Raw genomic sequence first — 27,440 nt, forward strand, 5'->3', positions numbered from 1 at the left:
TCAACTACAGAGGAGACACCATGAATACACACACACTATCAACTACAGAGGAGACACCATGAATACAGACACTATCAACTACAGAGGAGACACCATGAATACAGACACTATCAACTACAGAGGAGACACCATGAATACAGACACTATCAACTACAGAGACACCATGAATACAGACACTATCAACTACAGAGACACCATGAATACAGACACTATCAACTACAGAGACACCATGAATACAGACACTATCAACTACAGAGACACCATGAATACAGACACTATCAACTACAGAGGAGACACCATGAATACAGACACACTATCAACTACAGAGGAGACACCATGAATACAGACACTATCAACTACAGAGACACCATGAATACAGACACTATCAACTACAGGGGAGACACCATGAATACACACACTATCAACTACAGAGGAGACACCATGAATACACACACTATCAACTACAGAGGAGACACCATGAATACACACACTATCAACTACAGAGGAGACACCATGAATACACACACTATCAACTACAGAGGAGACACCATGAATACACACACTATCAACTACAGAGGAGACACCATGAATACACACACTATCAACTACAGAGGAGACACCATGAATACACACACTATCAACTACAGAGGAGACACCATGAATACACACACTATCAACTACAGAGGAGACACCATGAATACACACACTATCAACTACAGAGGAGACACCATGAATACAGACACTATCAACTACAGAGGAGGCACCATGAATACAGACACTATCAACTACAGAGACACCATGAATACACACACTATCAACTACAGAGGAGACACCATGAATACACACACTATCAACTACAGAGGAGACACCATGAATACAGACACTATCAACTACAGAGACACCATGAATACAGACACTATCAACTACAGAGACACCATGAATACAGACACTATCAACTACAGAGGAGACACCATGAATACAGACACTATCAACTACAGAGGAGACACCATGAATACACACACTATCAACTACAGAGACACCATGAATACAGACACTATCAACTACAGAGGAGACACCATGAATACACACACTATCAACTACAGAGGAGACACCATGAACACAGACACTATCAACTACAGAGGAGACACCATGAATACACACACTATCAACTACAGAGGAGACACCATGAATACACACACTATCAACTACAGAGGAGACACCATGAATACAGACACTATCAACTACAGAGGAGACACCATGAATACACACACTATCAACTACAGAGACACCATGAATACAGACATTATCAACTACAGAGGAGACACCATGAATACACACACTATCAACTACAGAGACACCATGAATACAGACACTATCAACTACAGAGGAGACACCATGAATACACACACTATCAACTACAGAGGAGACACCATGAACACAGACACTATCAACTACAGAGGAGACACCATGAATACACACACTATCAACTACAGAGACACCATGAATACACACACTATCAACTACAGAGGAGACACCATGAATACAGACACTATCAACTACAGAGGAGTCACCATGAATACACACACTATCAACTACAGAGGAGACACCATGAACACACACACTATCAACTACAGAGGAGACACCATGAATACACACACTATCAACTACAGAGGAGACACCATGAACACACACACTATCAACTACAGAGGAGACACCATGAACACACACACTATCAACTACAGAGACACCATGAATACAGAGACACTATCAACTACAGAGGAGACACCATGAATACAGAGACACTATCAACTACAGAGGAGACACCATGAATACACACACTATCAACTACAGAGGAGACACCATGAATACAGACACTATCAACTACAGAGGAGGCACCATGAATACAGACACTATCAACTAGAGGAGACACCATGAATACAGACACTATCAACTACAGAGGAGACACCATGAATACAGACACTATCAACTACAGAGGAGGCACCATGAATACAGACACTATCAACTAGAGGAGACACCATGAATACACACACTATCAACTACAGATGAGACACCATGAATACACACACACTATCAACTACAGAGGAGACACCATGAATACAGACACTATCAACTACAGAGGAGACACCATGAATACAGAGACACTATCAACTACAGAGGAGACACCATGAATACACACACTATCAACTACAGAGGAGACATCATGAATACAGACACACTATCAACTACAGAGGAGACACCATGAATACAGACACTATCAACTAGAGGAGACACTATGAATACAGACACACTATCAACTACAGAGGAGACACCATGAATACACACACTATCAACTACAGAGGAGACACCATGAATACACACACTATCAACTACAGAGGAGACACCATGAATACAGACACTATCAACTAAAGAGACACCATGAATACACACACACACTATCAACTACAGAGGAGACACCATGAACACACACACTATCAACTACAGAGGAGACACCATGAATACACACACTATCAACTACAGAGGAGACACCATGAATACACACACTATCAACTACAGAGGAGACACCATGAATACACACACTATCAACTACAGAGGAGACACCATGAATACAGACACTATCAACTACAGAGGAGACACCATGAACACACACACTATCAACTACAGAGGAGACACCATGAATACACACACACACTATCAACTACAGAGGAGACACCATGAATACACACACACACTATCAACTACAGAGACACCATGAATACACACACACTATCAACTACAGAGGAGACACCATGAATACACACACTATCAACTACAGAGGAGACACCATGAATACAGACACTATCAACTACAGAGACACCATGAATACAGACACTATCAACTACAGAGACACCATGAATACAGACACACTATCAACTACAGAGGAGACACCATGAATACAGACACTATCAACTACAGAGGAGACACCATGAACACACACACTATCAACTACAGAGGAGGCACCATGAATACAGACACTATCAACTACAGAGACACCATGAATACAGACACTATCAACTACAGAGGAGACACCATGAACACACACACTATCAACTACAGAGGAGACACCATGAATACACACACTATCAACTACAGAGACACCATGAATACAGACACACTATCAACTACAGAGGAGACACCATGAATACAGACACTTTTAACTACAGAGGAGACACCATGAATAACGCTCTTTCTCTCACACCTCTTCTCATTGCCGTAAGACTTCTGTGCGACTTTAGCGTGTAGTATGAGTAAGGTCTGGTCTCCCCTCTCCTTCAGGTAGTTTCTCATAGCCTCTCTGTAGGGGGAAAAACACACAACGTTCAGACAACGTTTATTGAACAGAATCCAACAACAACGTTCTGTCCACAACATCCAATCATTATTCCATGTAAAAACCAGCGCCACATAGAGGCACCGGACTACATAGAGGCGCCGGACTACATCGCTACATAGAGGCGCCGGGGTACATCGATACATAGAGGCGCCGGGGTACATCGATACATAGAGGCGCCGGACTACATCGATACATAGAGGCGCCGGACTACATCGATACATAGAGGCGCCGGGGTACAGCGCTACATAGAGGCGCCGGGGTACAGCGCTACATAGAGGCGTCGGGGTACATCGATACATAGAGGCGCCGGGGTACAGCGCTACATAGAGGCGCCGGGGTACAGCGATACATAGAGGCGCCGGACTACATCGATACATAGAGGCACCGGACTACATCGCTACATAGAGGCGCCGGGGTACAGCGCCACAGAGGCGCCGGGGTACAGCGCTACATAGAGGCACCGGGGTACAGCGCTACATAGAGGCGCCGGGGTACAGCGATACATAGAGGCGCCGGGGTACAGCGCTGCATAGAGGCGCCGGACTACATCGATACATAGAGGCACCGGACTACATCGCTACATAGAGGCGCCGGGGTACAGCGCCACAGAGGCGCCGGGGTACAGCGCTACATAGAGGCACCGGGGTACAGCGCTACATAGAGGCACCGGGGTACAGCGCTACATAGAGGCGCCGGACTACATCGCTACATAGAGGCGCCGGACTACATCGCTACATAGAGGCGCCGGGGCACATCGCTACATAGAGGCGCCGGGGTACAGCGCTACATAGAGGCGCCGGACTACATCGCTACATAGAGGCGCCGGGGTACAGCGCTACATAGAGGCGCCGGGGTACATCTCTACATAGAGGCGCCGGGGTACATCTCTACATAGAGGCGCCGGGGTACAGCGCTACATAGAGGCACCGGGGTACAGCGCTACATAGAGGCGCCGGGGTACATCGATACATAGAGGCACATCGATACATAGAGGCACAGTTGCAACAGAATTGGTGGAATGAATACACCCCTGATGCATTTGCTTCTCAATGCCTCTAGGGGGGGGGGGGGCTTCAGACAACACTTATTCGAGGTAATATCACAACTAGGCAAAGATACATTGACCCGGGTCAAATAACAAGGGTGTACACAGTGGTCAAATACACCATTGGTCAAATACGACTGCGAATTTGGGGAATTAGGTAGCCTAGTGGTTAGAGCGTTGGGCCAGTAACCTAAAGGTTGCTAGATCGAATCCCCGAACGGACAAGGTACAAAGATCCGTGGTTCTGCCCCTGAATAAGGCAGTTATCCCCGGTAGGCCGTCATTGAAAATAAGAATGTGTTCTTATCTGACTTGCGGGCTAAATAAAATAAATAAATGCTTTTAGACACTTGAGTTGATGATTTACGTCATACAGTGGAACCTATGGAATCGTCACAGATACACTATTGATTATAGCAGTATGAATGGTGTGCCTTTATAGAAACGGCTGTGAAGAAATCTTATGATAGAGTGGAAGAAATCAATGTGGATAAGTGGTTTTACACCTTAGTAATACACACGCTGTGGAGGTGGAAGCTACATGTTTCTCAGGTTTGATGTAACAGTTTAAATGAGATTTATGAGTTATGAAACTTGTGGTGGGAACGTTTCCTTACCGTGTTAGGCGCTGCGGTGGAGCTCGCTCACCAAACTTCCTGTTTAAGAAAACAAAAAAACGTACTTTTCTATCAGCTCACCACCATTATACTAGATAACGTTAAATTATAAAGTTGTCACAATTCTAGCAATCTGAAACATGCGGATTATTAACAGGTGAGTGTTGCCATGAAGAAAAAAACCACTACTAAACAGTAGCTTAGAATTCTGCTGCAGGTGGCAGGTGAACGATTCGTTCAGTAACGTTAGTTTTTAAACTTTGTTGCCAGTGTTATCTGACAAATGTGAGCAATACTGTCTTTGTTACTTTACATGATTAGTAAATGAAATAGGTAACATTGAACAAATATAAAACATTGTTTAATTGAACTCAGCATACACATAATGGCTAGGTGAACTAGCCATAAAATGTAGCTAAAATAAGTAACTAGTTAGTTATATCATTACTGGCGGAAAAAAATAGGTAGTTGGGTAACGTTAGTTGGCTAGCTTTTCGTTGTGGCTAGCTAACGTTACACACCGCACTAACATTGACACAAAAGTAGCAATAAGTGCGCGACGCCAATTAATAAAGCACTTTCAAAGCTATATGGGAACAAAAACGAGTGCAACAAAGTGGTTAGGAAACTAGTTACCCAAACAAAGAAAGTGAACTTTTTTAAACGGTTCTTCCTTCATTTTTTTGCTCTGAATTTCAACACTTACCCCGTCACAACGGGCGCCATTTTCGACTGGAACTCTAAGCCCCAACTATCGCGAGATCCCAAATCCATTCCCACTGCCGCTGGGACAACAGAACTAGCAGAACCCCGACGGGGGAAAAAATATAAACGAGAGTAGAAAAAGGGGGAGGAGAGGCGGACAGGGGGCAGACGCCACAACAGGCGTGGGAAAGTTGCGAAATCGCGCGAGAATAGAAAAACTCTCACAATAGACAAGAATGGGGTTGAACTCGACCTATCGCGAGATTATGCTCGTTTTTTTTTCTTCCCACAAGGTGAAACTGTAACTCGATTCCCACGCTTTTATAAAGTCATAAACTACAGTAGAGTGGTTGCTTTAGGAGTGAAGATACACCTCACAGCATAATTGTAGCCTAAACTGTAGATTCAAATGTTATTCATAAAGTGAAGATGATATTGGTTTGCATTTACCAGTGAAGAGGGGTTGGAGGGCACAGAGTTAGTTAACCCTGTGAGCCGAGAATACAATTTGCTAGATTACAAAAACAACTCACTATTAAAACTAAACCGCATTTCAAATTAAGCGAACTGGATTAATATTATTTTATAGTTGCGTTTACCAGATGGCACACATATAACATAGAAGCCCAGTGCTTCTCAATAAATCCCACTGGGTGTGCACATTTTGGTTCCAGCCCAGCACAAACACACCCGATTCAACGAAACATCACTAGTTGATGGAAACAACATTGTAAAGTAAGAACAAAACGGCACAAGGACTAAACGCAAACAGATCACATGTAAGAGAGTACCTTTAATTAAAATAAAATCATTTAAAGGAATCACATGGAATGTTCAAATGTCTAAAACAACAACAAAAGAATGTCAGGATGTAAATTGAACTCTATTTTTATTTATTTAACTCGGGAAGTCAGTTTTAAGAACAAATTCTTATTTTCAATGACGGCCTAGGAACAGTGGGTTAACTGCCTTGTTCAGGGGCAGAACGACAGATTTGTACCATGTCAACTCAGGGATTCGATCTTGCAAACTTTCGATTATTAGTCCAACGCTCTAACCACTAGGCTACGCTGCCGCCCCAATTCCCTATATAGTGTAGCCCGCTACTTCTGACCAGGACCAACAGGGCTTTATTCACTATATAGAGAGTAGCATGCTACTTCTGACCAGGACCAACAGGGCTTTATTCACTATATAGAGTAGCATGCTACTTCTGACCAGGACCAACAGGGCTTTATTCACTATATAGTGTACCCTGCTACTTCTGACCAGGACCAACAGGGCTTTATTCACTATATAGAGAGTAGCCTGCTACTTCTGACCAGGACCAATAGGGCTTTATTCACTATATAGAGAGTAGCCTGCTACTTCTGACCAGGACCAATAGGGCTTTATTTACTATATAGAGTAGCCTGCTACTTCTGACCAGGACCAATAGGGCTTTATTCACTATATAGAGTAGCCTGCTACTTCTGACCAGGACCAACAGGGCTTTATTCACTATATAGAGTAGCCTGCTACTTCTGACCAGGACCAACAGGGCTTTATTCACTATATAGAGTAGCCTGCTACTTCTGATCAGGACCAACAGGGCTTTATTCACTATATAGAGTACCCTGCTCCTTCTGACCAGGACCAACAGGGCTTTATTCACTATATAGTGTAGCCTGCTACTTCTGACCAGGACCAACAGGGCTTTATTCACTATATAGAGTACCCTGCTACTTCTGACCAGGACCAACAGGGCTTTATTCACTATATAGAGAGTAGCCTGCTACTTCTGACCAGGACCAACAGGGCTTTATTCACTATATAAAGTAGCCTGCTACTTCTGACCAGGACCAACAGGGCTTTATTCACTATATAGAGTAGCCTGCTACTTCTGATCAGGACCAACAGGGCTTTATTCACTATATAGAGTACCCTGCTCCTTCTGACCAGGACCAACAGGGCTTTATTCACTATATAGTGTAGCCTGCTACTTCTGACCAGGACCAACAGGGCTTTATTCACTATATAGAGTACCCTGCTACTTCTGACCAGGACCAACAGGGCTTTATTCACTATATAGAGAGTAGCCTGCTACTTCTGACCAGGACCAACAGGGCTTTATTCACTATATAGAGAGTAGCCTGCTACTTCTGCCCAGGACCAACAGGGCTTTATTCACTATATAGAGAGTAGCCTGCTACTTCTGACCAGGACCAATAGGGCTATATTCACTATATAGAGAGTAGCCTGCTACTTCTGACCAGGACCAATAGGGCTTTATTCACTATATAGAGTAGCCTGCTACTTCTGACCAGGACCAACAGGGCTTTATTCACTATATAGTGTAGCCTGCTACTTCTGACCAGGACCAACAGGGCTTTATTCACTATATAGAGTAGCCTGCTACTTCTGACCAGGACCAACAGGGCTTTATTCACTATATAGAGTACCCTGCTACTACTGACCAGGAACAACAGGGCTTTATTCACTATAGAGTAGCCTGCTACTTCTGACCAGGACCAATAGGGCTTTATTCACTATATAGAGTACCCTGCTACTTCTGACCAGGACCAACAGGGCTTTATTCACTATATAGAGTACCCTGCTCCTTCTGACCAGGACCAATAGGGCTCTGGTCTAAAGTAGGGCACGATATAGGGAATAGGGTGCCATAGGGCTCTGATCGAAAGTAGTGCACTATATAGGGAATAGGGTGGCATAGGGCTCTGATCGAAAGTATTGCACTATATAGGGAATAGGGTGCCGGTCTAAAGTAGTGCACTAAAAAGGGAATAGGGTGCCATAGGGCTCTGGTCTAAAGTAGTGCACTATAATAAGGAATAGGCTGCCATTTGGCACAAATTTATTTACATTTTAGTCATTTAGCAGACGCTCCCCACTGAGCACAGACGTCCATTCAACGTCTATTGCGCGTTGGTATCAAAGTAATTTAATTGAAATGACGTGGTAACAACATTGATTCAACCAGTGTATGCCCAGTGGGTCTTACCCTGAGTGAATAACAGCAGTGAGAGAATACATTTTCCTATTTATTTAATGAGGTTTTTATTTGGGTAAGTGTATCAAATAGCACTGCTAGTCGTCTTTGGTCGCATTTAAAAAGATATTGATACAATTTATTCACAACGATGAAAAGTACACATCACATTATTTGCATGAGTTTCGGTCGATATATTATCATTTTTACAGTTTAATTCATTAACCACACCATTAAAACACAAATACTAGTACTTGGGCATTGAGTATGATACAGTAACAGAAGTTTACAGTTGTCTGAATTTGGTATAAATCATCATTGTGTTGCATGAATAGTTGTGTCCTGCCATTCTTTGTGCTCATTTACATGTCATACAGTACAATTACCTAAAGGAAAGTCATAATTTACATCCTAAAATAGTACCCTTTGTAGTGCACTCCTTTTGACCAGGACCCATAGGGCTCTGGTTAAAAGTAGTGCACTATAAAAGGGAATATGGTGCACTCCTTTTGACCAGGACCCATATGACTCTGGTTAAAAGTAGTGCACTATAAAAGGGAATATGGTGCACTCCTTTTGACCAGGACCCATATGGCTCTGGTTAAAATTAGTGCACTATAAAAGGGAATAGGGTGCTATTTGGGACTTAAACGTGGTTTCTTCTTGGCTCTGGTTAAAATTAGTGCACTATAAAAGGGAATAGGGTGCTATTTGGGACTTAAACGTGGTTTCTTCTTCTGTAGTGTTTTGGCACAACGCTGTATGTTCATATGGAGGATCATTCCACAAAATAAGGTCCTTTTGCATCCCTTTGATATTTTAAGTAGGAAAAGAAAAAAAGCCTGTAATTTTAAATGAAGCACTCTTTAATATAGACCACATAGAAAATTCAATCAATCCAATTTATTTTTATTTTTACATGAATAAAGACTTGTTAAAGTGACATAATTCAGCATTTTGACACGTCCCCCCCCTTGCACCCTCAGCATCGACTTCTAGGAAGATTTTAACAGACTTAAAACCCCAAAAACATCTCCCAAGTTTTCACCATCGTTGTAAAGCCCTAGTTATTTTGTTACTTTGACAAAAAGTCATTCCTAAAGATTATTTAGGGATTAAATCACCTGTCCCTCATTTTAAAGTTAACCCTGTTACGTGAACTGAAGTCTCATTTTAATAGGGCAAAATTATTCATTTTTAAATATTTTTTTTTCAAAAGAGACATTGAACATCTAATAGTCAAATCATGTAAAAGCAGGTGAGCTGGTTTTACTCTTTATGGCCATTTTCTGGCGTTTTGTGGTGGAAAACTGAGCGTGTCGAGCATTACAAGTCAACCCTGTTACCCATAGACAGAAAAGCTAGACATTTTTTTTAACAATTAAACATTTTTGGTGATTCCTGCATTTAAAATTTCCACTCCCTGTTGCACACAAGCTTTCCTTCTCCCGTCACAATGGGATTTACGATGAGGTCATCAACCCTGTTACTTTATTGGGCATTGAACAGGCCCCTACTGTAGTACTTTGAAATGGGAGAATATGTGCTCTTTATGACAGAATATGAAAATGAGGTGAAATAAAACTTTTTTTCCCTTTTTTTTTTTAACCATGTTACACTTCTCAAAAAAGGCACTGAATTTGTGGAACGACCCATGAAATATACACATACAGTTAGTTGGCGGTTGGTCCATCATTCATTTCCTTGATGACTTTGGCAAAAAAAAGAGAAAAAAAAGACAATGTCATTAATTAGTACAAGTTATTTCAACTGTCTGGCATTGGTTGTTTCAGTCCCAAGAAAGCAAGCGCTCGTACATGCACAAACGAGAATCAACACATGTATTATCTAATGGTACACTATTCCATACCCGTTTGGCTGTACACTCCCATTCTTTTGTTGTGAAGTCCAGTTTGATCCCACACACATCCCAGTGACCTCTGAACTGTGTGTCCATAGTGAAAGTGTAGCGTAGACCAGAGCCTGTAGCATCGTTTCCATTAACTCGATTTTCTTGAACTGTATTGTTGGTTACAGGGCTCGTCAGTAAACATTTCACGATAAGGTTGAGCCAAATGCCACGATTGGGGAGATCCAAGTCTATGTTCCACAAAAGCCGTCCTCAAAAATGGTACGCAGCCAGACAGTCCATCCGTCTAGACCCAAAGGGTAAGTCTCTAAAGGTGACTGTTGTATTCGGCACATGTGACTAATAACATTTGATTTGTATGAGCAGAAAAATGGTTTGAGTTTCCGTGTCTCTTGGATACAATCACAGACCAGCCTTTTCCTGAGTGATTATGTTCCCTTTCTCAAAACATCAGCGTCCAGCAAGGAGAGCACATGAGGAAACGAAACAAGGAGAGGAAACGCTTTACGCTATCCCTTTTTAAAAAGGAAGCTGGAGAAAGGACACAAGGAATTGATGAAAGGCAAGTGAAATGCAACCCAGCCAAAGATCTTCAAGGACACAAGGAATTAAGGAGACTATTGAGATACGGCCCAGCTCGACATCTCCCAGTGGATAGTTGGTTAAAGGACACAAGGAATTGAGGAGACTATTGAGATACGGCCCAGCTCGACATCTCCCAGTGGATCGTTGGTTACAGGACACAAGGAATTGAGGAGACTATTGAGATACGGCCCGGCTCGACATCTCCCAGTGGATCGTTGGTTAAAGGACACAAGGAATTGAGGAGACTATTGAGATACGGCCCAGCTCGACATCTCCCAGTGGATCGTTGGTTACAGGACACAAGGAATTAAGGAGACTATTGAGATACGGCCCGGCTCGACATCTCCCAGTGGATCGTTGGTTACAGGACACAAGGAATTGAGGAGACTATTGAGATACGGCCCAGCTCGACATCTCCCAGTGAATCGTTGGTTACAGGACACAAGGAATTGAAAAGAGTAGATCCTTCAGAAAGACTTGAGATAACACTTATGAGACACAGCCCGGCCCCTTAGACCTTCCCCCTAAATCTGTAGAGGACTTGAAGAAAGACTTATTGAAACGCGTCCTGGCCCTCTAGATCTTCCAGAAGACGTTCTTCCTGTACAGCAGGAAGGAGATGAGGACCCAGCAGGAAGTGGCCAATAGGTTCTGGGTCAGGTGCTCTGCGTGGGATTGGCTGTTGGCCATGCGCCAGCGGAACGGGAAGTAGTCCTCCAGGACCTCGTGGCCCACGTACACCAGGATGGAGTTCATACCTGGAAAAGGGTCAAAGGTCAGGATAGAGCACAGGGGGTCAGAGGGATTTGTTCAGGAGTTGCGTAACATTCAGATAGAAATGTATATAGTTTTGAACAGACGTGATTCTCCTGTCATGCAGAATAGGGATCGTTGTCAGATCTATGCGTTACATTTCTATATATAAAAAATGTAGAAAGCAGAGCTGCTGACATAGAACGGGTTCTCACCAGGGTAGTAGAAGGGCGCCCCAGACCACCACCTCTTCACATCTACTGTGTAGTAGATCGACACCAGAAGCAGCAAGGCAAAACACGCCAGGGTGGTGACGTAGGAGAGAGACCTGACAGACAGACAAAACACGCCAGGGTGGTGACGTAGGAGAGAGACCTGACAGACAGACAACTCAGAGGTTGATGATTCCACACTACACTATGAACTAGGGCACTGATGATTCCACACTACACTACGAACTAGGGCACTGATGATTCCACACTACACTACGAACTAGGGCACTGATGATTCCACACTACACTATGAACTAGGGCACTGATGATTCCACACTATGAACTAGGGCACTAATGATTCCACACTATGAACTAGGGCACTGATGATTCCACACTACACTATGAACTAGGGCACTGATTATTCCACACTACACTACGAACTAGGGCATTGATGATTCCACACTACGAACTAGGGCACTGATGATTCCACACTACACTATGAACTAGGGCACTGATGATTCCACACTACACTATGAACTAGGGCACTGATGATTCCACACTACACTATGAACTAGGGCACTGATTATTCCACACTACACTACGAACTAGGGCACTGATGGTTCTACACTATGAACTAGGGCACTGATGATTCCACACTATGAACTAGGGCACTGATGATTCCACACTACACTATGAACTAGGGCACTGATGATTCCACACTATGAACTAGGGCACTGATGATTCCACACTACACTATGAACTAGGGCACTGATGATTCCACACTACACTATGAACTAGGGCACTGATGATTCCACACTACACTATGAACTAGGGCACTGATGATTCCACACTACACTATGAACTAGGGCACTGATGATTCCACACTACACTATGAACTAGGGCACTGATTATTCCACACTACACTATGAACTAGGGCACTGATGATTCCACACTACACTATGAACTAGGGCACTGATGATTCCACACTACACTATGAACTAGGGCACTGATGATTCCACACTACACTATGAACTAGGGCACTGATGATTCCACACTACACTATGAACTAGGGCACTGATGATTCCACACTACACTACGAACTAGGGCACTGATGATTCCACACTACGAACTAGGGCACTGATGATTCCACACTACGAACTAGGGCACTGATGATTCCACACTATGAACTAGGGCACTGATGATTCCACACTACACTATGAACTAGGGCACTGATGATTCCACACTACACTATGAACTAGGGCACTGATGATTCCACACTACACTATGAACTAGGGCACTGATGATTCCACACTACGAACTAGGGCACTGATGATTCCACACTACACTATGAACTAGGGCACTGATGATTCCACACTACACTATGAACTAGGGCACTGATTATTCCACACTACACTATGAACTAGGGCACTGATGATTCCACACTACACTATTACTAGGGCACTGATGATTCCACACTACGAACTAGGGCACTGATTATTCCACACTACACTATGAACTAGGGCACTGATTATTCCACACTACACTATGAACTAGGGCACTGATGATTCCACACTACACTATGAACTAGGGCACTGATGATTCCACACTACACTATGAACTAGGGCACTGATGATTCCACACTACACTATTAACTAGGGCACTGATTATTCCACACTACGAACTAGGGCACTGATGATTCCACACTACACTATGAACTAGGGCACTGATGATTCCACACTACGAACTAGGGCACTGATGATTCCACACTATGAACTAGGGCACTGATGATTCCACACTACACTATGAACTAGGGCACTGATGATTCCACACTACACTATGAACTAGGGCACTGATGATTCCAGTATCGCTACACTTATTCCATGGCAACAAAATAAAACACGAAGCAAAACTGTTTGGTGCTTTAAAAACCTGCTGGGTGTAAAATATGGAAAATAAACACATGTGACTCTGGATGACAGACATTATGTTTGTTTCCAACATCAGGGCTGTCTTCCATCATAATGATGTTTGTTTCCAACATCAGGGCTGTTTTCCATCATAATGATGTTTGTTTCCAACATCAGGGCTGTTTTCCATCATAATGATGTTTGTTTCCAACATAATGTTTGTTCCCAACATCAGGGCTGTTTTCCATCATAATGATGTTTGTTTCCAACATAATGTTTGTTCCCAACATCAGGGCTGTTTTCCATCATAATGATGTTTGTTCCCAACATCAGGGCTGTTTTCCATCATAATGATGTTTGTTTCCATCATAATGATGTTTGTTTCCAACATAATGTTTGTTCCCAACATCAGGGCCGTTTTCCATCATAATGATTTTTGTTTCCAACATCAGGGCCGTTTTCCATCATAATGATGTTTGTTTCCAACATCAGGGCTGTTTTCCAACATGATGTTTGTTTCCAACATCAGGGCTGTTTTCCAACATAATGATGTTTGTTTCCAACATAATGATGTTTGTTTCCAACATAATGATGTTTGTTTCCAACATCAGGGCCGTTTTCCAACATAATGATGTTTGTTTCCATCATGATGATGTTTGTTTCCATCATGATGATGTTTGTTTCCAACATCAGGGCTGTTTTCTAACATAATGATGTTTGTTTCCAACATCAGGGCTGTTTTCCAACATAATGATGTTTGTTTCCAACATCAGGGCTGTTTTCCAACATAATGATGTTTGTTTCCAACATCAGGGCCGTTTTCCATCATGATGATGTTTGTTTCCCACATCAGGGCCGTTTTCCATCATAATGATGTTTGTTTCCAACATCAGGGCCGTTTTCCAACATAATGATGTTTGTTTCCAACATCAGGGCCGTTTTCCAACATAATGATGTTTGTTTCCAACATCAGGGCCGTTTTCCATCATAATGATGTTTGTTTCCAACATCAGGGCCGTTTTCCATCATAATGATGTTTGTTTCCAACATCAGGGCCGTTTTCCATCATAATGATGTTTGTTTCCAACATCAGGGCCGTTTTCCAACATAATGATGTTTGTTTCCAACATCAGGGCCGTTTTCCAACATAATGATGTTTGTTTCCAACATCAGGGCCGTTTTCCAACATAATGATGTTTGTTTCCAACATCAGGGCCGTTTTCCAACATAATGATGTTTGTTTCCAACATCAGGGCCGTTTCCAACATCAGGGCCGTTTCCAACATCAGGGCCGTTTCCCAACATAATGATGTTTCCAACATCAGGGCCGTTTCCAACATCAGGGCCGTTTCCCAACATAATGATGTTTCCAACATCAGGGCCGTTTCCCAACATAATGATGTTTCCAACATCAGGGCCGTTTCCCAACATAATGATGTTTCCAACATCAGGGCCGTTTCCCAACATAATGATGTTTCCAACATCAGGGCCGTTTCCCAACATAATGATGTTTCCAACATCAGGGCCGTTTCCCAACATAATGATGTTTCCAACATCAGGGCCGTTTCCAACATCAGGGCCGTTTCCCAACATAATGATGTTTCCAACATCAGGGCCGTTTCCCAACATAATGATGTTTCCAACATCAGGGCCGTTTCCCAACATAATGATGTTTCCAACATCAGGGCCGTTTCCCAACATAATGATGTTTCCAACATCAGGGCCGTTTCCCAACATAATGATGTTTCCAACATCAGGGCCGTTTCCCAACATTATGATGTTTCCAACATCAGGGCCGTTTCCCAACATAATGATGTTTCCAACATCAGGGCCGTTTCCCAACATAATGATGTTTCCAACATCAGGGCCGTTTCCCAACATAATGATGTTTCCAACATCAGGGCCGTTTTCCATCATAATGATGTTTGTTTCCAACATCAGGGCTGTTTTCCATCATAATGATGTTTGTTTCCAACATCAGGGCTGTTTTCCATCATAATGATGTTTCCAACATCAGGGCTGTTTTCCATCATAATGATGTTTCCAACATCAGGGCTGTTTTCCATCATAATGATGTTTGTTTCCAACATCAGGGCTGTTTTCCATCATAATGATGTTTGTTTCCATCATAATGATGTTTCCAACATCAGGGCTGTTTTCCATCATAATGATGTTTCCAACATCAGGGCTGTTTTCCATCATAATGATGTTTCCAACATCAGGGCTGTTTTCCTAAAGAAGGTAAATCAGCTTTGTGTTCTTTGTGACACTAACGAGTTTTGTCCCGGCCCTACTAGGAAATATCAAGGGCCAGTTTCCCGCACACAGATTAGCCTAAAACTAGTCCTGGACTAAGAAACACGCTCAATGAAAAGTCTCCATTCAAAGTGCTCTTTAGTCCAGGACTAGATTTAAATCAGTGTCCAGGAAACTGGCCCTGAGAGTGTTAAACTGCATTATGAAGTGGTCTGGTCTCCTTACCATAGATTCTTGTTGACGGGGATGAAGCCTTCATTCAGTGAACATTTGGTCAGAGTGGCTGATATGATTCCCTGGAAAGATAAACATTTAGATACGTCACGCTAACAAGGAAAATACAGGCACGGTGAACGCAGAAATACTATGCTGCTATGTCTCTGTGTTGTCATATGAAGACCTATGGAGGTTCAGTCTGATAAAATATGGTACAGACCAAGGCTGCGTGATAGACCACGGCTGCATACCAAGGCTGCGTGACAGACCAAGGCTGCGTGACAGACCAACGCTGCCCGATAGACCAAGGCTGCGTGACAGACCAAGGCTGCGTGACAGACCAACGCTGCCCGATAGACCAAGGCTGCGTGACAGACCAAGGCTGCGTGACAGACCAAGGCTGCGTGACAGACCAAGGCTGCGTGACAGACCAAGGCTGCGTGACAGACCAAGGCTGCGTAACAGACCAAGGCTTGTGACCGCGTCCCCGTGGTCTGACCAGCCTTGTGACCGCGTCCCCGTGGTCAGACCAGCCTTGTAACCAAGGCTTACGCGACAGACCAAGGCTTACGCGACAGACCAAGGCCTACGCGACAGACCAAGGCTTACGCGACAGACCAAGGCTTACGCGACAGACCAAGGCTTACGCGACAGACCAAGGCTTACGCGACAGACCAAGGCTTACGCGACAGACCAAGGCTTACGCGACAGACCAAGGCTTACGCGACAGACCAAGGCTTACGCGACAGACCAAGGCCTACGCGACAGACCAAGGCCTACGCGACAGACCAAGGCCTACGCGACAGACCAAGGCTATATACCAAAAGCTAATACAGTAATGACAAACAGCAATGTGATCGTCTCACCAGAACCAGGCTCCATATGAGGAACCGGGCCATTATACTGGAATGCTGATCCTTGTAGTGGAGGAGGATCTTTCCTGCCTGGATACAGATATCAGGGACAAAAACGGACCCTCAAAGTTAATCCCATTTATTACATTAGACTGATCCATTCAGTTAGGATGAGCAGAAACATGTAACTCCACGTCTGCAAATTACACACATCGCTCTAGTAGTGTAGAAACAGAACAACTGGAAAGAGAAGGAATATGTGAGAGAAACACAGATTAGTTTGGATGCAGAGAAGGAGTGTTGAGAGAGACAAACAGACCGAGACAGAGAGAGAAACAGAGACAGACAGACACAGAGAGACCGAGACACAGAGAGAGAAACAGAGACCGTAAGAAAGAGACAAGAGAGACAGCGACAGAGCGAGATAGTGAATGATAATTCCAGTAACCTGTAGTCCCAGGAAAGCCATGAAGACAGAGTTGATGCTGCCAAGGACTCCCTCTGGATCAAAGGGCATGTGAGACTTGTAGATCACCTGAAGAACGAACACGCCACGTTATGAACCAAAAAACACACCTGCAGAAAGTATTTTTCTCTTTGTTGCCTGAAAGAAGTCGGCGTTTAACTCACCCGTGAGGAAGGTGTTTGGTAGATGTGGTTCTCTCCCAGTAACCAGCGGTCTACATATCCAGCTGCTCCCCCAGTGCAGTTTGGGTACTGGCCCATGTCCCCAATACCACCTGGGCCCAAATAACCACTGAGGAGAGAGAAGATGATGGTTAGTGGATGATTTGAGTCAGGTGTTAGTTATCTCCTGCTTCCTGTCACCTCCGGCCACCCTCAGACTCATGGACATGGATTAAATCATATATGAACTGTTTTTTGTCCGTCAAAAGTACAACTCAAGTCAACTATTGTCAGATGAGTTGCATATGTAAAAAGTCAGACCATTTTTTGGTGTGGGGGAGGGGTGGCGGGGGAATCATCTCCGTTGTCATTCATCCTGTGACGGATCCATTGAAACAGTGTTGTCTCAATGTGTTCACGGCCATAGTCTTCCCCCGTAACTCACCTTGGGCAGTCAGGAACAGGGAGCAGGAAGGTGAGACAGAGCCACACGGTTTCCAAGACGACCACACACAGCCAGGCTGGCCAGTAGAGCAGGAACTCACGAGCAGAGTACCACCAAGCATCCTGGGTAAAAAATAAAAAAATAACACCAAAACAAAACAACCATTTTGGTCACTATGGAAACAACACCGACCAGCAGACAGCTCAACATTAACACCAAGTGAAATGGAAATGGGGTGAATTCTGTCTGAAAACAAATCTCTTCCGTACATCTAGAACGGTCCATGTCACAGTTAGCTGATGTTGAGTGTCAGAAGATGGTTATGTGACAATGAGTACGGTTACATGCACACTAATAATTAGATATTAAACTGATAATGGCAGCAGGGTTGATTATGTAATAGTCATGTAAAACATCTTACTCTGCTCATCTTAAATCAGCGTAAAAAAAGGTCATAATCGAAGTAAACCTCCGTCTGGTTTTCTGATCTTTAAAACGATTAGGACATGTGACAGACAGATTAAATCTGCATTCCAGAGGTGTATTTGATCTGAGCATGTGCCAGCATCATCCGAGCGAACCTCCCCGTTACGCGCGAGAGAGTTCAGAACTACTTAAAATATGCATCTTAGAAATAGTTCTCACATATAAAGTTTGTGTCCAAACTGAGAATCAAATACAATTCACAAAAACAATAACATGGTCGCTGTGGTAGAATGTTCATTTTTATTGGTGATTTTCTGCATTTATCAAAGTCCCATCAGGTAGCCTGATTTTATATGTGTCCATGTAAACAGGATTATTAGGGAAATCATTCTTCTTGCTAAGCATGTAAACGTTTTAAACTAACTATTATACTGATCTGACTGTAACCGTCTGTACTCAATGTGAGCGTTACAGTATATATTTGGAGATACATTTTGACATGACATTGTGACATATATTAGATTAGAAGTGTAATAACATGGTTATAAGGCTGGTCTGACCACGGGGGCGTGGTTATAAGGCTAGTCTGACCACGGGGGTGTGGTTATAAGGCTGGTCTGACCACGGGGGCGTGGTTATAAGGCTGGTCTGACCACGGGGGCGTGGTTATAAGGCTGGTCTGACCACGGGGGCGTGGTTATAAGGCTGGTCTGACCACGGGGGCGTGGTTATAAGGCTGGTCTGACCACGGGGGCGTGGTTATAAGGCTGGTCTGACCACGGGGGCGTGGTTATAAGGCTGGTCTGACCACGGGGGCGTGGTTATAAGGCTGGTCTGACCACGGGGGCGTGGTTATAAGGCTGGTCTGACCACGGGGACGTGGTTATAAGGCTGGTCTGACCACGGGGGCGTGGTTATAAGGCTGGTCTGACCACGGAGACCTGGTTATAAGGCTGTTCTGACCACGGGTAGGTTGTCCAGGTGGTTTCTCACCACACACAGATCCAGACATGGTTATTACATGATTACTTGTGTTATAACAGTATAATAACAGTTTATTTACAGCGGTCCTGTTCATTCTACATGTAGTTCTATCAGTATAATGAGATGTATTCTGACCACAGGAAGGTTGTCCAGGCTGTTCCAGGCCACACAGAGGTCCAGAGAGGTCACCACCAGATAGGAGAAGGCCAGACGCTGAAGCACGCCAGGGATACGCAGGGAGTCCCATGATACTGTAGTACACACACACACACACACACACACACGTACAGACACACACACAAATTATAAGAGTGAAACATTGTAAAGGAGTGAGCACGTGTGTGTGTGTGTCTGTACGTACGTGTGTGTGTGTGTGTGTGTACATGTGTGTGTGTCTGTACGTGTGTGTGTGTGCGCGTCTGTGTGTGCGTCTGTGCGCGTCTGTGTGTACTGACGTGGTCCCTGGCAGTAGTTGGGGTTGATGATGAGGAGTCCTATGAGGAAGAGCTGAACACTCCTCCAGACTGCCTTGGTGAAGAGAGAGAAACGTGACAAACCACAACGCAGGGCTGAGCTGACAGACAGGGATATAGACGTGCCCATGATGAACACAAACCTGAGAGAGAGACAGAGAGAGAGAGAGACAGAGAGAGAGAGACAGAGAGACACAGAGAGAGACAGAGACTTCACTAGAGGCACACAGTTTCCTCCTATGGAGCAAAGTTAAATTTCTTCAATAAAAAGCCAATATATTTTGTCCTTAAATACTAAATATATAAACTGATATTACCAGGGGAAGACCAAATCAGCAACTGTGAGTCCTGTGAAGAGAGGATATCGTCATGGTAACAATGCAGTCATCTAACTTCAGTCTCATTTTTCCTGAACATATTGTTGGATCTCCAGAACCTGATAAAAAACCACTAGAAGTGTGTACGTAATATTTTCCTATTCTGAACGGTGGACTCACCGTTCCAGCTCTCGTGTCTGAAGAACCAGTACCTCCCTCCTCCGTAGTTCACAAAAACCATGATGACCAGGGACAACCCTCTGAAAGTGTCCAGGGATCGGAGCCTCCGGCTGGGGGTGGCGGCGGTGGGGAGTATGGTGTCTGTGGCCGTCTCCACCGTCCTGCCTGGAAACCCCAGCTCCTAGGAGAAAAGAGGAGAGGAAGTCAAAAGGTGTTAGTGCTGGGCTGGAACAAAAGCCTGCATACCCTGTATAGTATTATCTCTCCAGGACCAAGGGTATTGAACAATGCTTTAGGAGCATAGTTCAGCCACGTTGAGAAGAACATATAACATCGCCAGCAGCATACCACCCTGCATACCACTGCTGGCTTGCTTCTGAAGCTAAGCAGGGTTGGTCCTGGTCAGTCCCTGGATGGGACACCAGATGCTGCTGGAAGTGGTGTTGGAGGGCCAGTAGGAGGCACTCTTTCCTCTGGTCTAAAACAATATCCCAATGCCCCAGGGCAGTGATTGGGGACACTGTCCTGTGTAGGGTGCCGTCTTTCGGATGGGACGTTAAACGGGTGTCCTGACTCTCTGAGGTCATTAAAGATCCCATGGCACTTATCGTAAGAGTAGGGGTGTTAACCCCGGTGTCCTGGCTAAATTCCCAATCTGGCCCTCAAACCATCATGGTCACCTAATAATCCCCAGTTTACAATTGGCTCATTCATCCCCCTCCTCTCCCCTGTAACTATTCCCCAGGTCGTTGCTGCAAATGAGAACGTGTTCTCAGTCAACTTACCTGGTAAAATAACGGTAAAATAAATAAAATAAAAAAACTCTGAACCCAACAGAAGAAAATATAACACCCCTCAACTGTGGCGACACCCCCCCGGTCAACTGTGGTGACCCCCCCCCCCCGATCAACTGTAGCGACCCCCCCCCCCCCCGATCAACTGTAGCGACCCCCCCCCCCCCCGGATCAACTGTAGCGACCCCCCCCCCCCCCCCCCCCCGATCAACTGCAGCGACCCCCCCCCCCGGATCAGCTGTAGCGACCACCCCCCCCCGATCAACTGTCGCGACCCCCCCCGATCAACTGTAGCCCCCCCCCCGATCAACTGTAGCAACCCCCCCCCCCGATCAACTGTAGCGGCCCCAGTTCTAGAACTAAGTCTGGATGACACTACAGAGACTCACTGAGTTGATAAGCCTCTCAGTTTCCATGGAGTTGCCCAATCGGAACATCAGATTCTTCACCACGCCCAGCCTGTACCATACAAGACATAACCAATCGATTAGGAGAAGCCTCTGATCATCTCTCCCCACAAAAATGCAAATGGCAGGCTCAAGACAATGGGATGACATACGGTAACAAACATAGTAAATGGAAACGTGTGTTGATGTTATGTAAAATAATCCAAACCTACCCCATGACTGTGCCTCCAACAGCAGACAGTAGAGCCAGTCCCGTGAACAACAGAAAGGCCACCATGATGGCTTTAAGGACAGAAAGACATTTCATTGTTCAAAATGTTGGGTTCACAGCTCTAACATATATATATGTGTGTGTGTGTGTGTGTGTGTGTGTGTGTGTGTGTGTGTGTGTGTGTGTGTGTGTGTGTGTGTGTGTGTGTGTGTGTGTGTGTGTGTGTGAGAGAGAGTGTGTGTGAGAGAGTGTGAGTGTATGTGTGTGAGAGGGAGAGAGAGAGAGAGTGTGTGAGTGTATGTGTGTGAGTGTGAGTGTGTGTGTGTGAGTGTGTGTGAGAGTGTGAGTGTGTGTGTGAGTGTGTGTGTGTGTGTGTGAGAGAATGTGTGTGTGAGTGTGTATGTGTGTGTGTGGGAGAGAGTGTGCGTGTCCTCACGCAGGTAGCTGTTGACCGGTTCTGTGTCAGTGATCATGGAACAGTTGACCACTGATGAGTCATTCAGGTTCTTGACCCACAGAGAGTAGTTACCATGCTCCCAGAAGTGGAAATGAACCCTGGGGAGGAGACAGGAAACGACTACCAGTGAGTGTACTTCCTGTAGAAATACAATGCATTTGCTAGATATTATATCTCATTGAATTATACCCTACAGTCCAAGATCCAACTGTAGACAGTGAGGTCCAATACTTTCAGATCTATAATAAAGGTGTATGTCCCAAACGGTATCTTTCTCCCTATATAGTGCACTACTTTAGTAAAGCCCTGGTCACTAGTAGTTGACTATATAGGGAATAGGGCTCTGGTCACTAGTAGTTCACTGTATAGGGAATAGGGCTCTGGTCACTAGTAGTTCACTATATAGGGAATAGGGCTCTGGTCACTAGTAGTTCACTATATAGGGAATAGGGCTCTGGTCACTAGTAGTTCACTATATAGGGAATAGGGCTCTGGTCACTAGTAGTTCACTATATAGGGAATAGGGCTCTGGTCACTAGTAGTTCACTATATAGGGAATAGGGCTCTGGTCACTAGTAGTTCACTATATAGGGAATAGGGCTCTGGTCACTAGTAGTTCACTATATAGGGAATAGGGCTCTGGTCACTAGTAGTTCACTATATAGGGAATAGGGCTCTGGTCACTAGTAGTTCACTATATAGGGAATAGGGCTCTGGTCACTAGTAGTTCACTATATAGGGAATAGGGCTCTGGTCACTAGTAGTTCACTATATAGGGAATAGGGCTCTGGTCACTAGTAGTTCACTATATAGGGAATAGGGCTCTGGTCACTAGTAGTTCACTATATAGGGAATAGGGCTCTGGTCACTAGTAGTTCACTATATAGGGAATAGGGCTCTGGTCACTAGTAGTTCACTGTATAGGGAATAGGGCTCTGGTCACTAGTAGTTCACTGTATAGGGAATAGGGCTCTGGTCACTAGTAGTTCACTATATAGGGAATAGGGCTCTGGTCACTAGTAGTTCACTATATAGGGAATAGGGCTCTGGTCACTAGTAGTTCACTATATAGGGAATAGGGCTCTGGTCACTAGTAGTTCACTATAAAGGGAATAGGGCTCTGGTCACTAGTAGTTCAATATATAGGGAATAGGGCCCTGGTCACTAGTAGTTCACTATATAGGGAATAGGGCTCTGGTCACTAGTAGTTCACTATATAGGGAATAGGGCTCTGGTCACTAGTAGTTCACTGTATAGAGAATAGGGCTTGACATAGGGCCAGGGTTGGTTAGTAGTGATAATGTTGATAGGTGGTTCCTTACTTACGTGCAGAGTTCCAGGCTGATGGTGGTGTGTGTGTGTGTGTGTGTGTGTGTACTTACTTGCAGAGTTCCAGGCTGACGAGGCTGCTGTTGAACTGCAGGGTGATGCCATGCTGTGTGCCCACGGTGAAGTCCACTGAGCTGGGTATGCCTGGTCCAGGGCCTGCTGGCACCACACCCAGGGGCTGGTACACACACTGGAGCACAGGGGAAATATGACGACAACAGTGTGTGTGTGTGTGTGTGTGTGTGTGTGTGTGTGTGTGTGTGTGTGTGTGTGTGTGTGTGTGTGAGATACAGCAGTAAAGGTCAGTCTTACCTGATAGCAGTGGTCTGATAGCCAGCTCACGACCATCTCAGCATCCAGCTCATTGTTGACAGTGAGAGAGGCCTCGTCCATCTTTACTACTGCAGCCTTATGCCGAGGGTGGCATACTGGGGAACACACACACAGAAAGAGAAAGAGAGATTGACACACACCCACACAGGGAGAAAGCGAGTGAAACGCAGATCTGATAAGAATAGTTACACACAGTCTTTGATGAACAGTGGCGTAAATAGAGGCTTATATTTAAGCCGAGACACACACACGTCTAGTCTAGATAGAACGTGTACAATGGTCCATCAGTGTAGGCCTACACTGCAGTAGCTGCTTAGTGACTACTACTCTCCTCGTTGACAACCGTCAACCTCGAATAAAAAAACTCCTGCTGTATAGACTATCCTTCAAACGTTATTGTCCTCATTTGGCATGCACAGTACTTACCACGAAGTCAGCCTCTAACCAATGTGTGATCGGTAGCTAGCTAGCCAAGACTAGCCGCAAGTCAACAGCCCTCGCCTTCAGACTGCTGCTAGTTACTGAATCACAATAGAGGGAGGGAGGCATGACGCTATGGCTATCACACTCCCGATATCATGTGATTTATTAATCCGCTTCTCCTCGAAGTGAAAAAAATAAATAGCCTCGAGGAGCCGGGAAGTTTAAACGTTGCTGTGATATTGTGCGGTTAGCTAAACCAGCGTTTTTTCGGTGGTTGACAATGGCCTAGGTAACGTTAACCACACACTATTGTAGTTGATAGGAGATTCCCAAGTTAGCATTAGCTACAGCACAGCACACATTACGTGGCTAGCTAGCTACCGTTGTCACTACCACGTATGTCGCTTCTTACTACCAAACGAGGAAATGAAACCACCAAATTTAGTAATTTCAATCATTTGTGGCATAAAGTTTCAGACAAAGAGTTGAGTTTTCATATTGTTTAACTCGCTAGCGAACGTTTAACTAACGTTAGTCCTGTGAGTTTTTTTTTTAAACCAGCACAGATGGATTTAATTAACTATTCATAATTTTACTTACAGGGGACTTCTGCCACGCAAATGGCAACCAGCAAAGCAATCACTGCTAGGAAAAACACCTTGTAATGCTTTTCTGCCTGTACCATGTTGATGTTTTTCTCCCTTCCCTCCCAGTCCCCACCGACCGAATATCGCCTTTGCGTTTTGTCTTTATTTTGCCTTTTTCCATAACACTTCCGATCCCACCTTGTTTTTGTTTTTTTTACATGCTAGTGAGAGCGAGGAGGGTCAAAGTACGATTACACAACGGTGCTGCACGTGAATCAACTCGTGATGAGTGCGAATCTGTGCGATTTCCAGTAGCGGTGTGTGTGTGTGTAAAATCACTGGGGAAGCCATGTCTATGGTTCTGCTTTGTGTGTGTGTGTGTGTTCGTGCAAGTTGAAACTCATGTTGACTCACCCTACTTGTAGAGAAAAGCAAATGTCATCCTCCTCTCTTTCATGTTGATGAAATGGTCTATCCCTCTGTCATACAGTACCTGCTTTTATTTTTTTGTTGTCCTAGTGTAACCGATCTGAAATGGCTAGCTAGTTAGCGGTGGTGCGCGCTAATAGCGTTTCAATCGGTGACGTCACTAGCTCTGAGACCTTGAAGTAATTGTTCCCCTTGCTCTGCAAAGGCCGCGGCTTTTGTGGAGCGATGGGTAACGATGCTTCGAGGGTGGCTGTTGTCGATGTGTGCAGAGAGTCCCTGGTTCGAGCCGGGAAGTAGCATAACTTCCATCCAGTCCATTGGCAACGTTAGCTAGTTACCAATACCCTTCTACATCTATCTACATATTGAACTTCCATCCTCTCAGGCCAGGGGCACAACAACGTATGAATTAATGGTTGGATCAGAATCGTCATTATAATCATTAGCCAGTATGGATAATTAAGTAAAAATACAAATTGTATCTGAGCAAGAGAGGAGTTGCCATATTTATCCAATAAACCATTTTCCCATAATGGTAGCTTGTAATGACGAAATAAGAAGCAAAATTCAGTTTTTGATCTAAATAATAATTATTACCAGCAAATGTGACATAATAAAGGAATTTGAATATGTAGCAAGAGAAAATAAGATTTGCTTTTATTAAACTCGCCAGATCATTTTCCATCAATGGATGTCCATTAAACTCGTTTGACTGCCACGATTGTAAATAAATCCCTTTTGCGCATGTGCATAACTACAGATCAATCCGACGGGAGAGTTTGAGTGATGAAAATTGGACAGAGGAACTAGAAATCTCTGAACAAGAAACACTTGGACGAACTTTAAAAATGTTTTTGTCTATCTTCTGGCAATTGTGCGTTAGTAGGCAATATGTGCCAGATGTGAAGAATACAAACTTTTATAAATGGTATATTTTGTAAGATTGACTTTTCTTTTCAATAGGTATATGTTCCGGACTAAAATCTGGGTTTATGGATTGTAGGCTAATGCAACTTTGCCATGGTTTGCTTAGCTAGACGCAGGTAGACTATAGCGCCTGATAGGCCTACATCTCATTTCAGATAGTAGCCCAGGCAAAATGAAGGCAAGATGTAAACTGAACTATTTAGCAGCACGGTTAGTTCAAATTGACAGACTTTAAAATGGCCGTTAATAATTGCATAGTAACACAAGGCTACAACAACAATACACTGACGTCATAAGCTATTATTTTTAAATCGGGTTTGCCAGCTCCAGGTTGGCTAAACTATGGGGCACAAATGTCCCCATTTCAACATATTGTAATGACCTGACTAGATCATAAAAGAACAACTGTCCAGACAGAGGATTGAGTTTACGAATGGACGGTTTATTAAACCAACTTTACACAGGCTACTGTTTGGCCGTAGCCCACGCCAAATAAATGAAAGATAGCCCACAAGCCAATCGTGACCTTCTCTTGTGAAGCCCAGACGTAAGAGAGAGAACAAAGGCAAAACCTGGTCTTAACTTCCAATGCTCCGTCCCCCTGGCCAACCCCCCTCCACGCCACTCCGCCAACCGCCAGGATGCCCGGCATCAGAACATTCCAGGCATTCCCGTGATTGGCAGATAGCAG

General features: G+C 44.3%; 2 protein-coding genes across 5 annotated transcripts in view; both read right to left on the minus strand.

Moving 5' to 3' along the window:
* LOC129842075 (recombining binding protein suppressor of hairless-like) overlaps positions 1-5,837 on the minus strand; it is a 19,585-nt gene extending 13,748 nt beyond the window's left edge. Inside the window, exons 1-3 of the mRNA XM_055910463.1 lie at positions 5,760-5,837; positions 5,054-5,092; positions 3,257-3,352 (exon numbers count right to left, since the gene is read on the minus strand). Coding sequence (XP_055766438.1) covers positions 3,257-3,352; positions 5,054-5,092; positions 5,760-5,827 — 203 coding nt within the window. The 5' untranslated portion in view covers positions 5,828-5,837. The remainder of the gene's footprint in view (positions 1-3,256; positions 3,353-5,053; positions 5,093-5,759) is intronic.
* A 699-nt stretch (positions 5,838-6,536) lies between these two features.
* On the minus strand, positions 6,537-26,001 carry LOC129842061 (heparan-alpha-glucosaminide N-acetyltransferase-like). Of its 4 annotated transcripts, none has more exons than XM_055910450.1 (17): positions 25,808-26,001; positions 24,363-24,478; positions 24,104-24,240; positions 22,701-22,819; positions 22,266-22,335; positions 22,036-22,105; positions 20,853-21,033; positions 20,673-20,703; positions 20,338-20,498; positions 20,018-20,133; positions 18,473-18,594; positions 18,031-18,157; positions 17,849-17,935; positions 17,413-17,490; positions 16,556-16,626; positions 12,171-12,283; positions 6,537-11,960 (listed from the first exon to the last, which is right to left on the minus strand). In XM_055910450.1, the coding sequence occupies exons 2-17, from the start codon at positions 24,441-24,443 to the stop codon at positions 11,779-11,781; spliced, it is 1,746 nt and encodes a 581-aa protein (XP_055766425.1). In that variant the 5' UTR covers positions 24,444-24,478; positions 25,808-26,001; the 3' UTR covers positions 6,537-11,778. The 4 variants fall into 4 exon arrangements, with proteins under 4 accessions (XP_055766425.1, XP_055766422.1, XP_055766423.1 ...); XM_055910447.1 differs by lacking the exon at positions 25,808-26,001 and adding an exon at positions 25,407-25,602; XM_055910448.1 differs by lacking the exon at positions 25,808-26,001 and adding an exon at positions 24,810-25,143.
* Between the last annotated feature and the right edge of the window lie 1,439 nt (positions 26,002-27,440).

Source organism: Salvelinus fontinalis, unplaced genomic scaffold (genome assembly GCF_029448725.1).
Source record: "Salvelinus fontinalis isolate EN_2023a unplaced genomic scaffold, ASM2944872v1 scaffold_0010, whole genome shotgun sequence".
In the NCBI taxonomy this organism is placed as follows: domain Eukaryota; kingdom Metazoa; phylum Chordata; class Actinopteri; order Salmoniformes; family Salmonidae; genus Salvelinus; species Salvelinus fontinalis.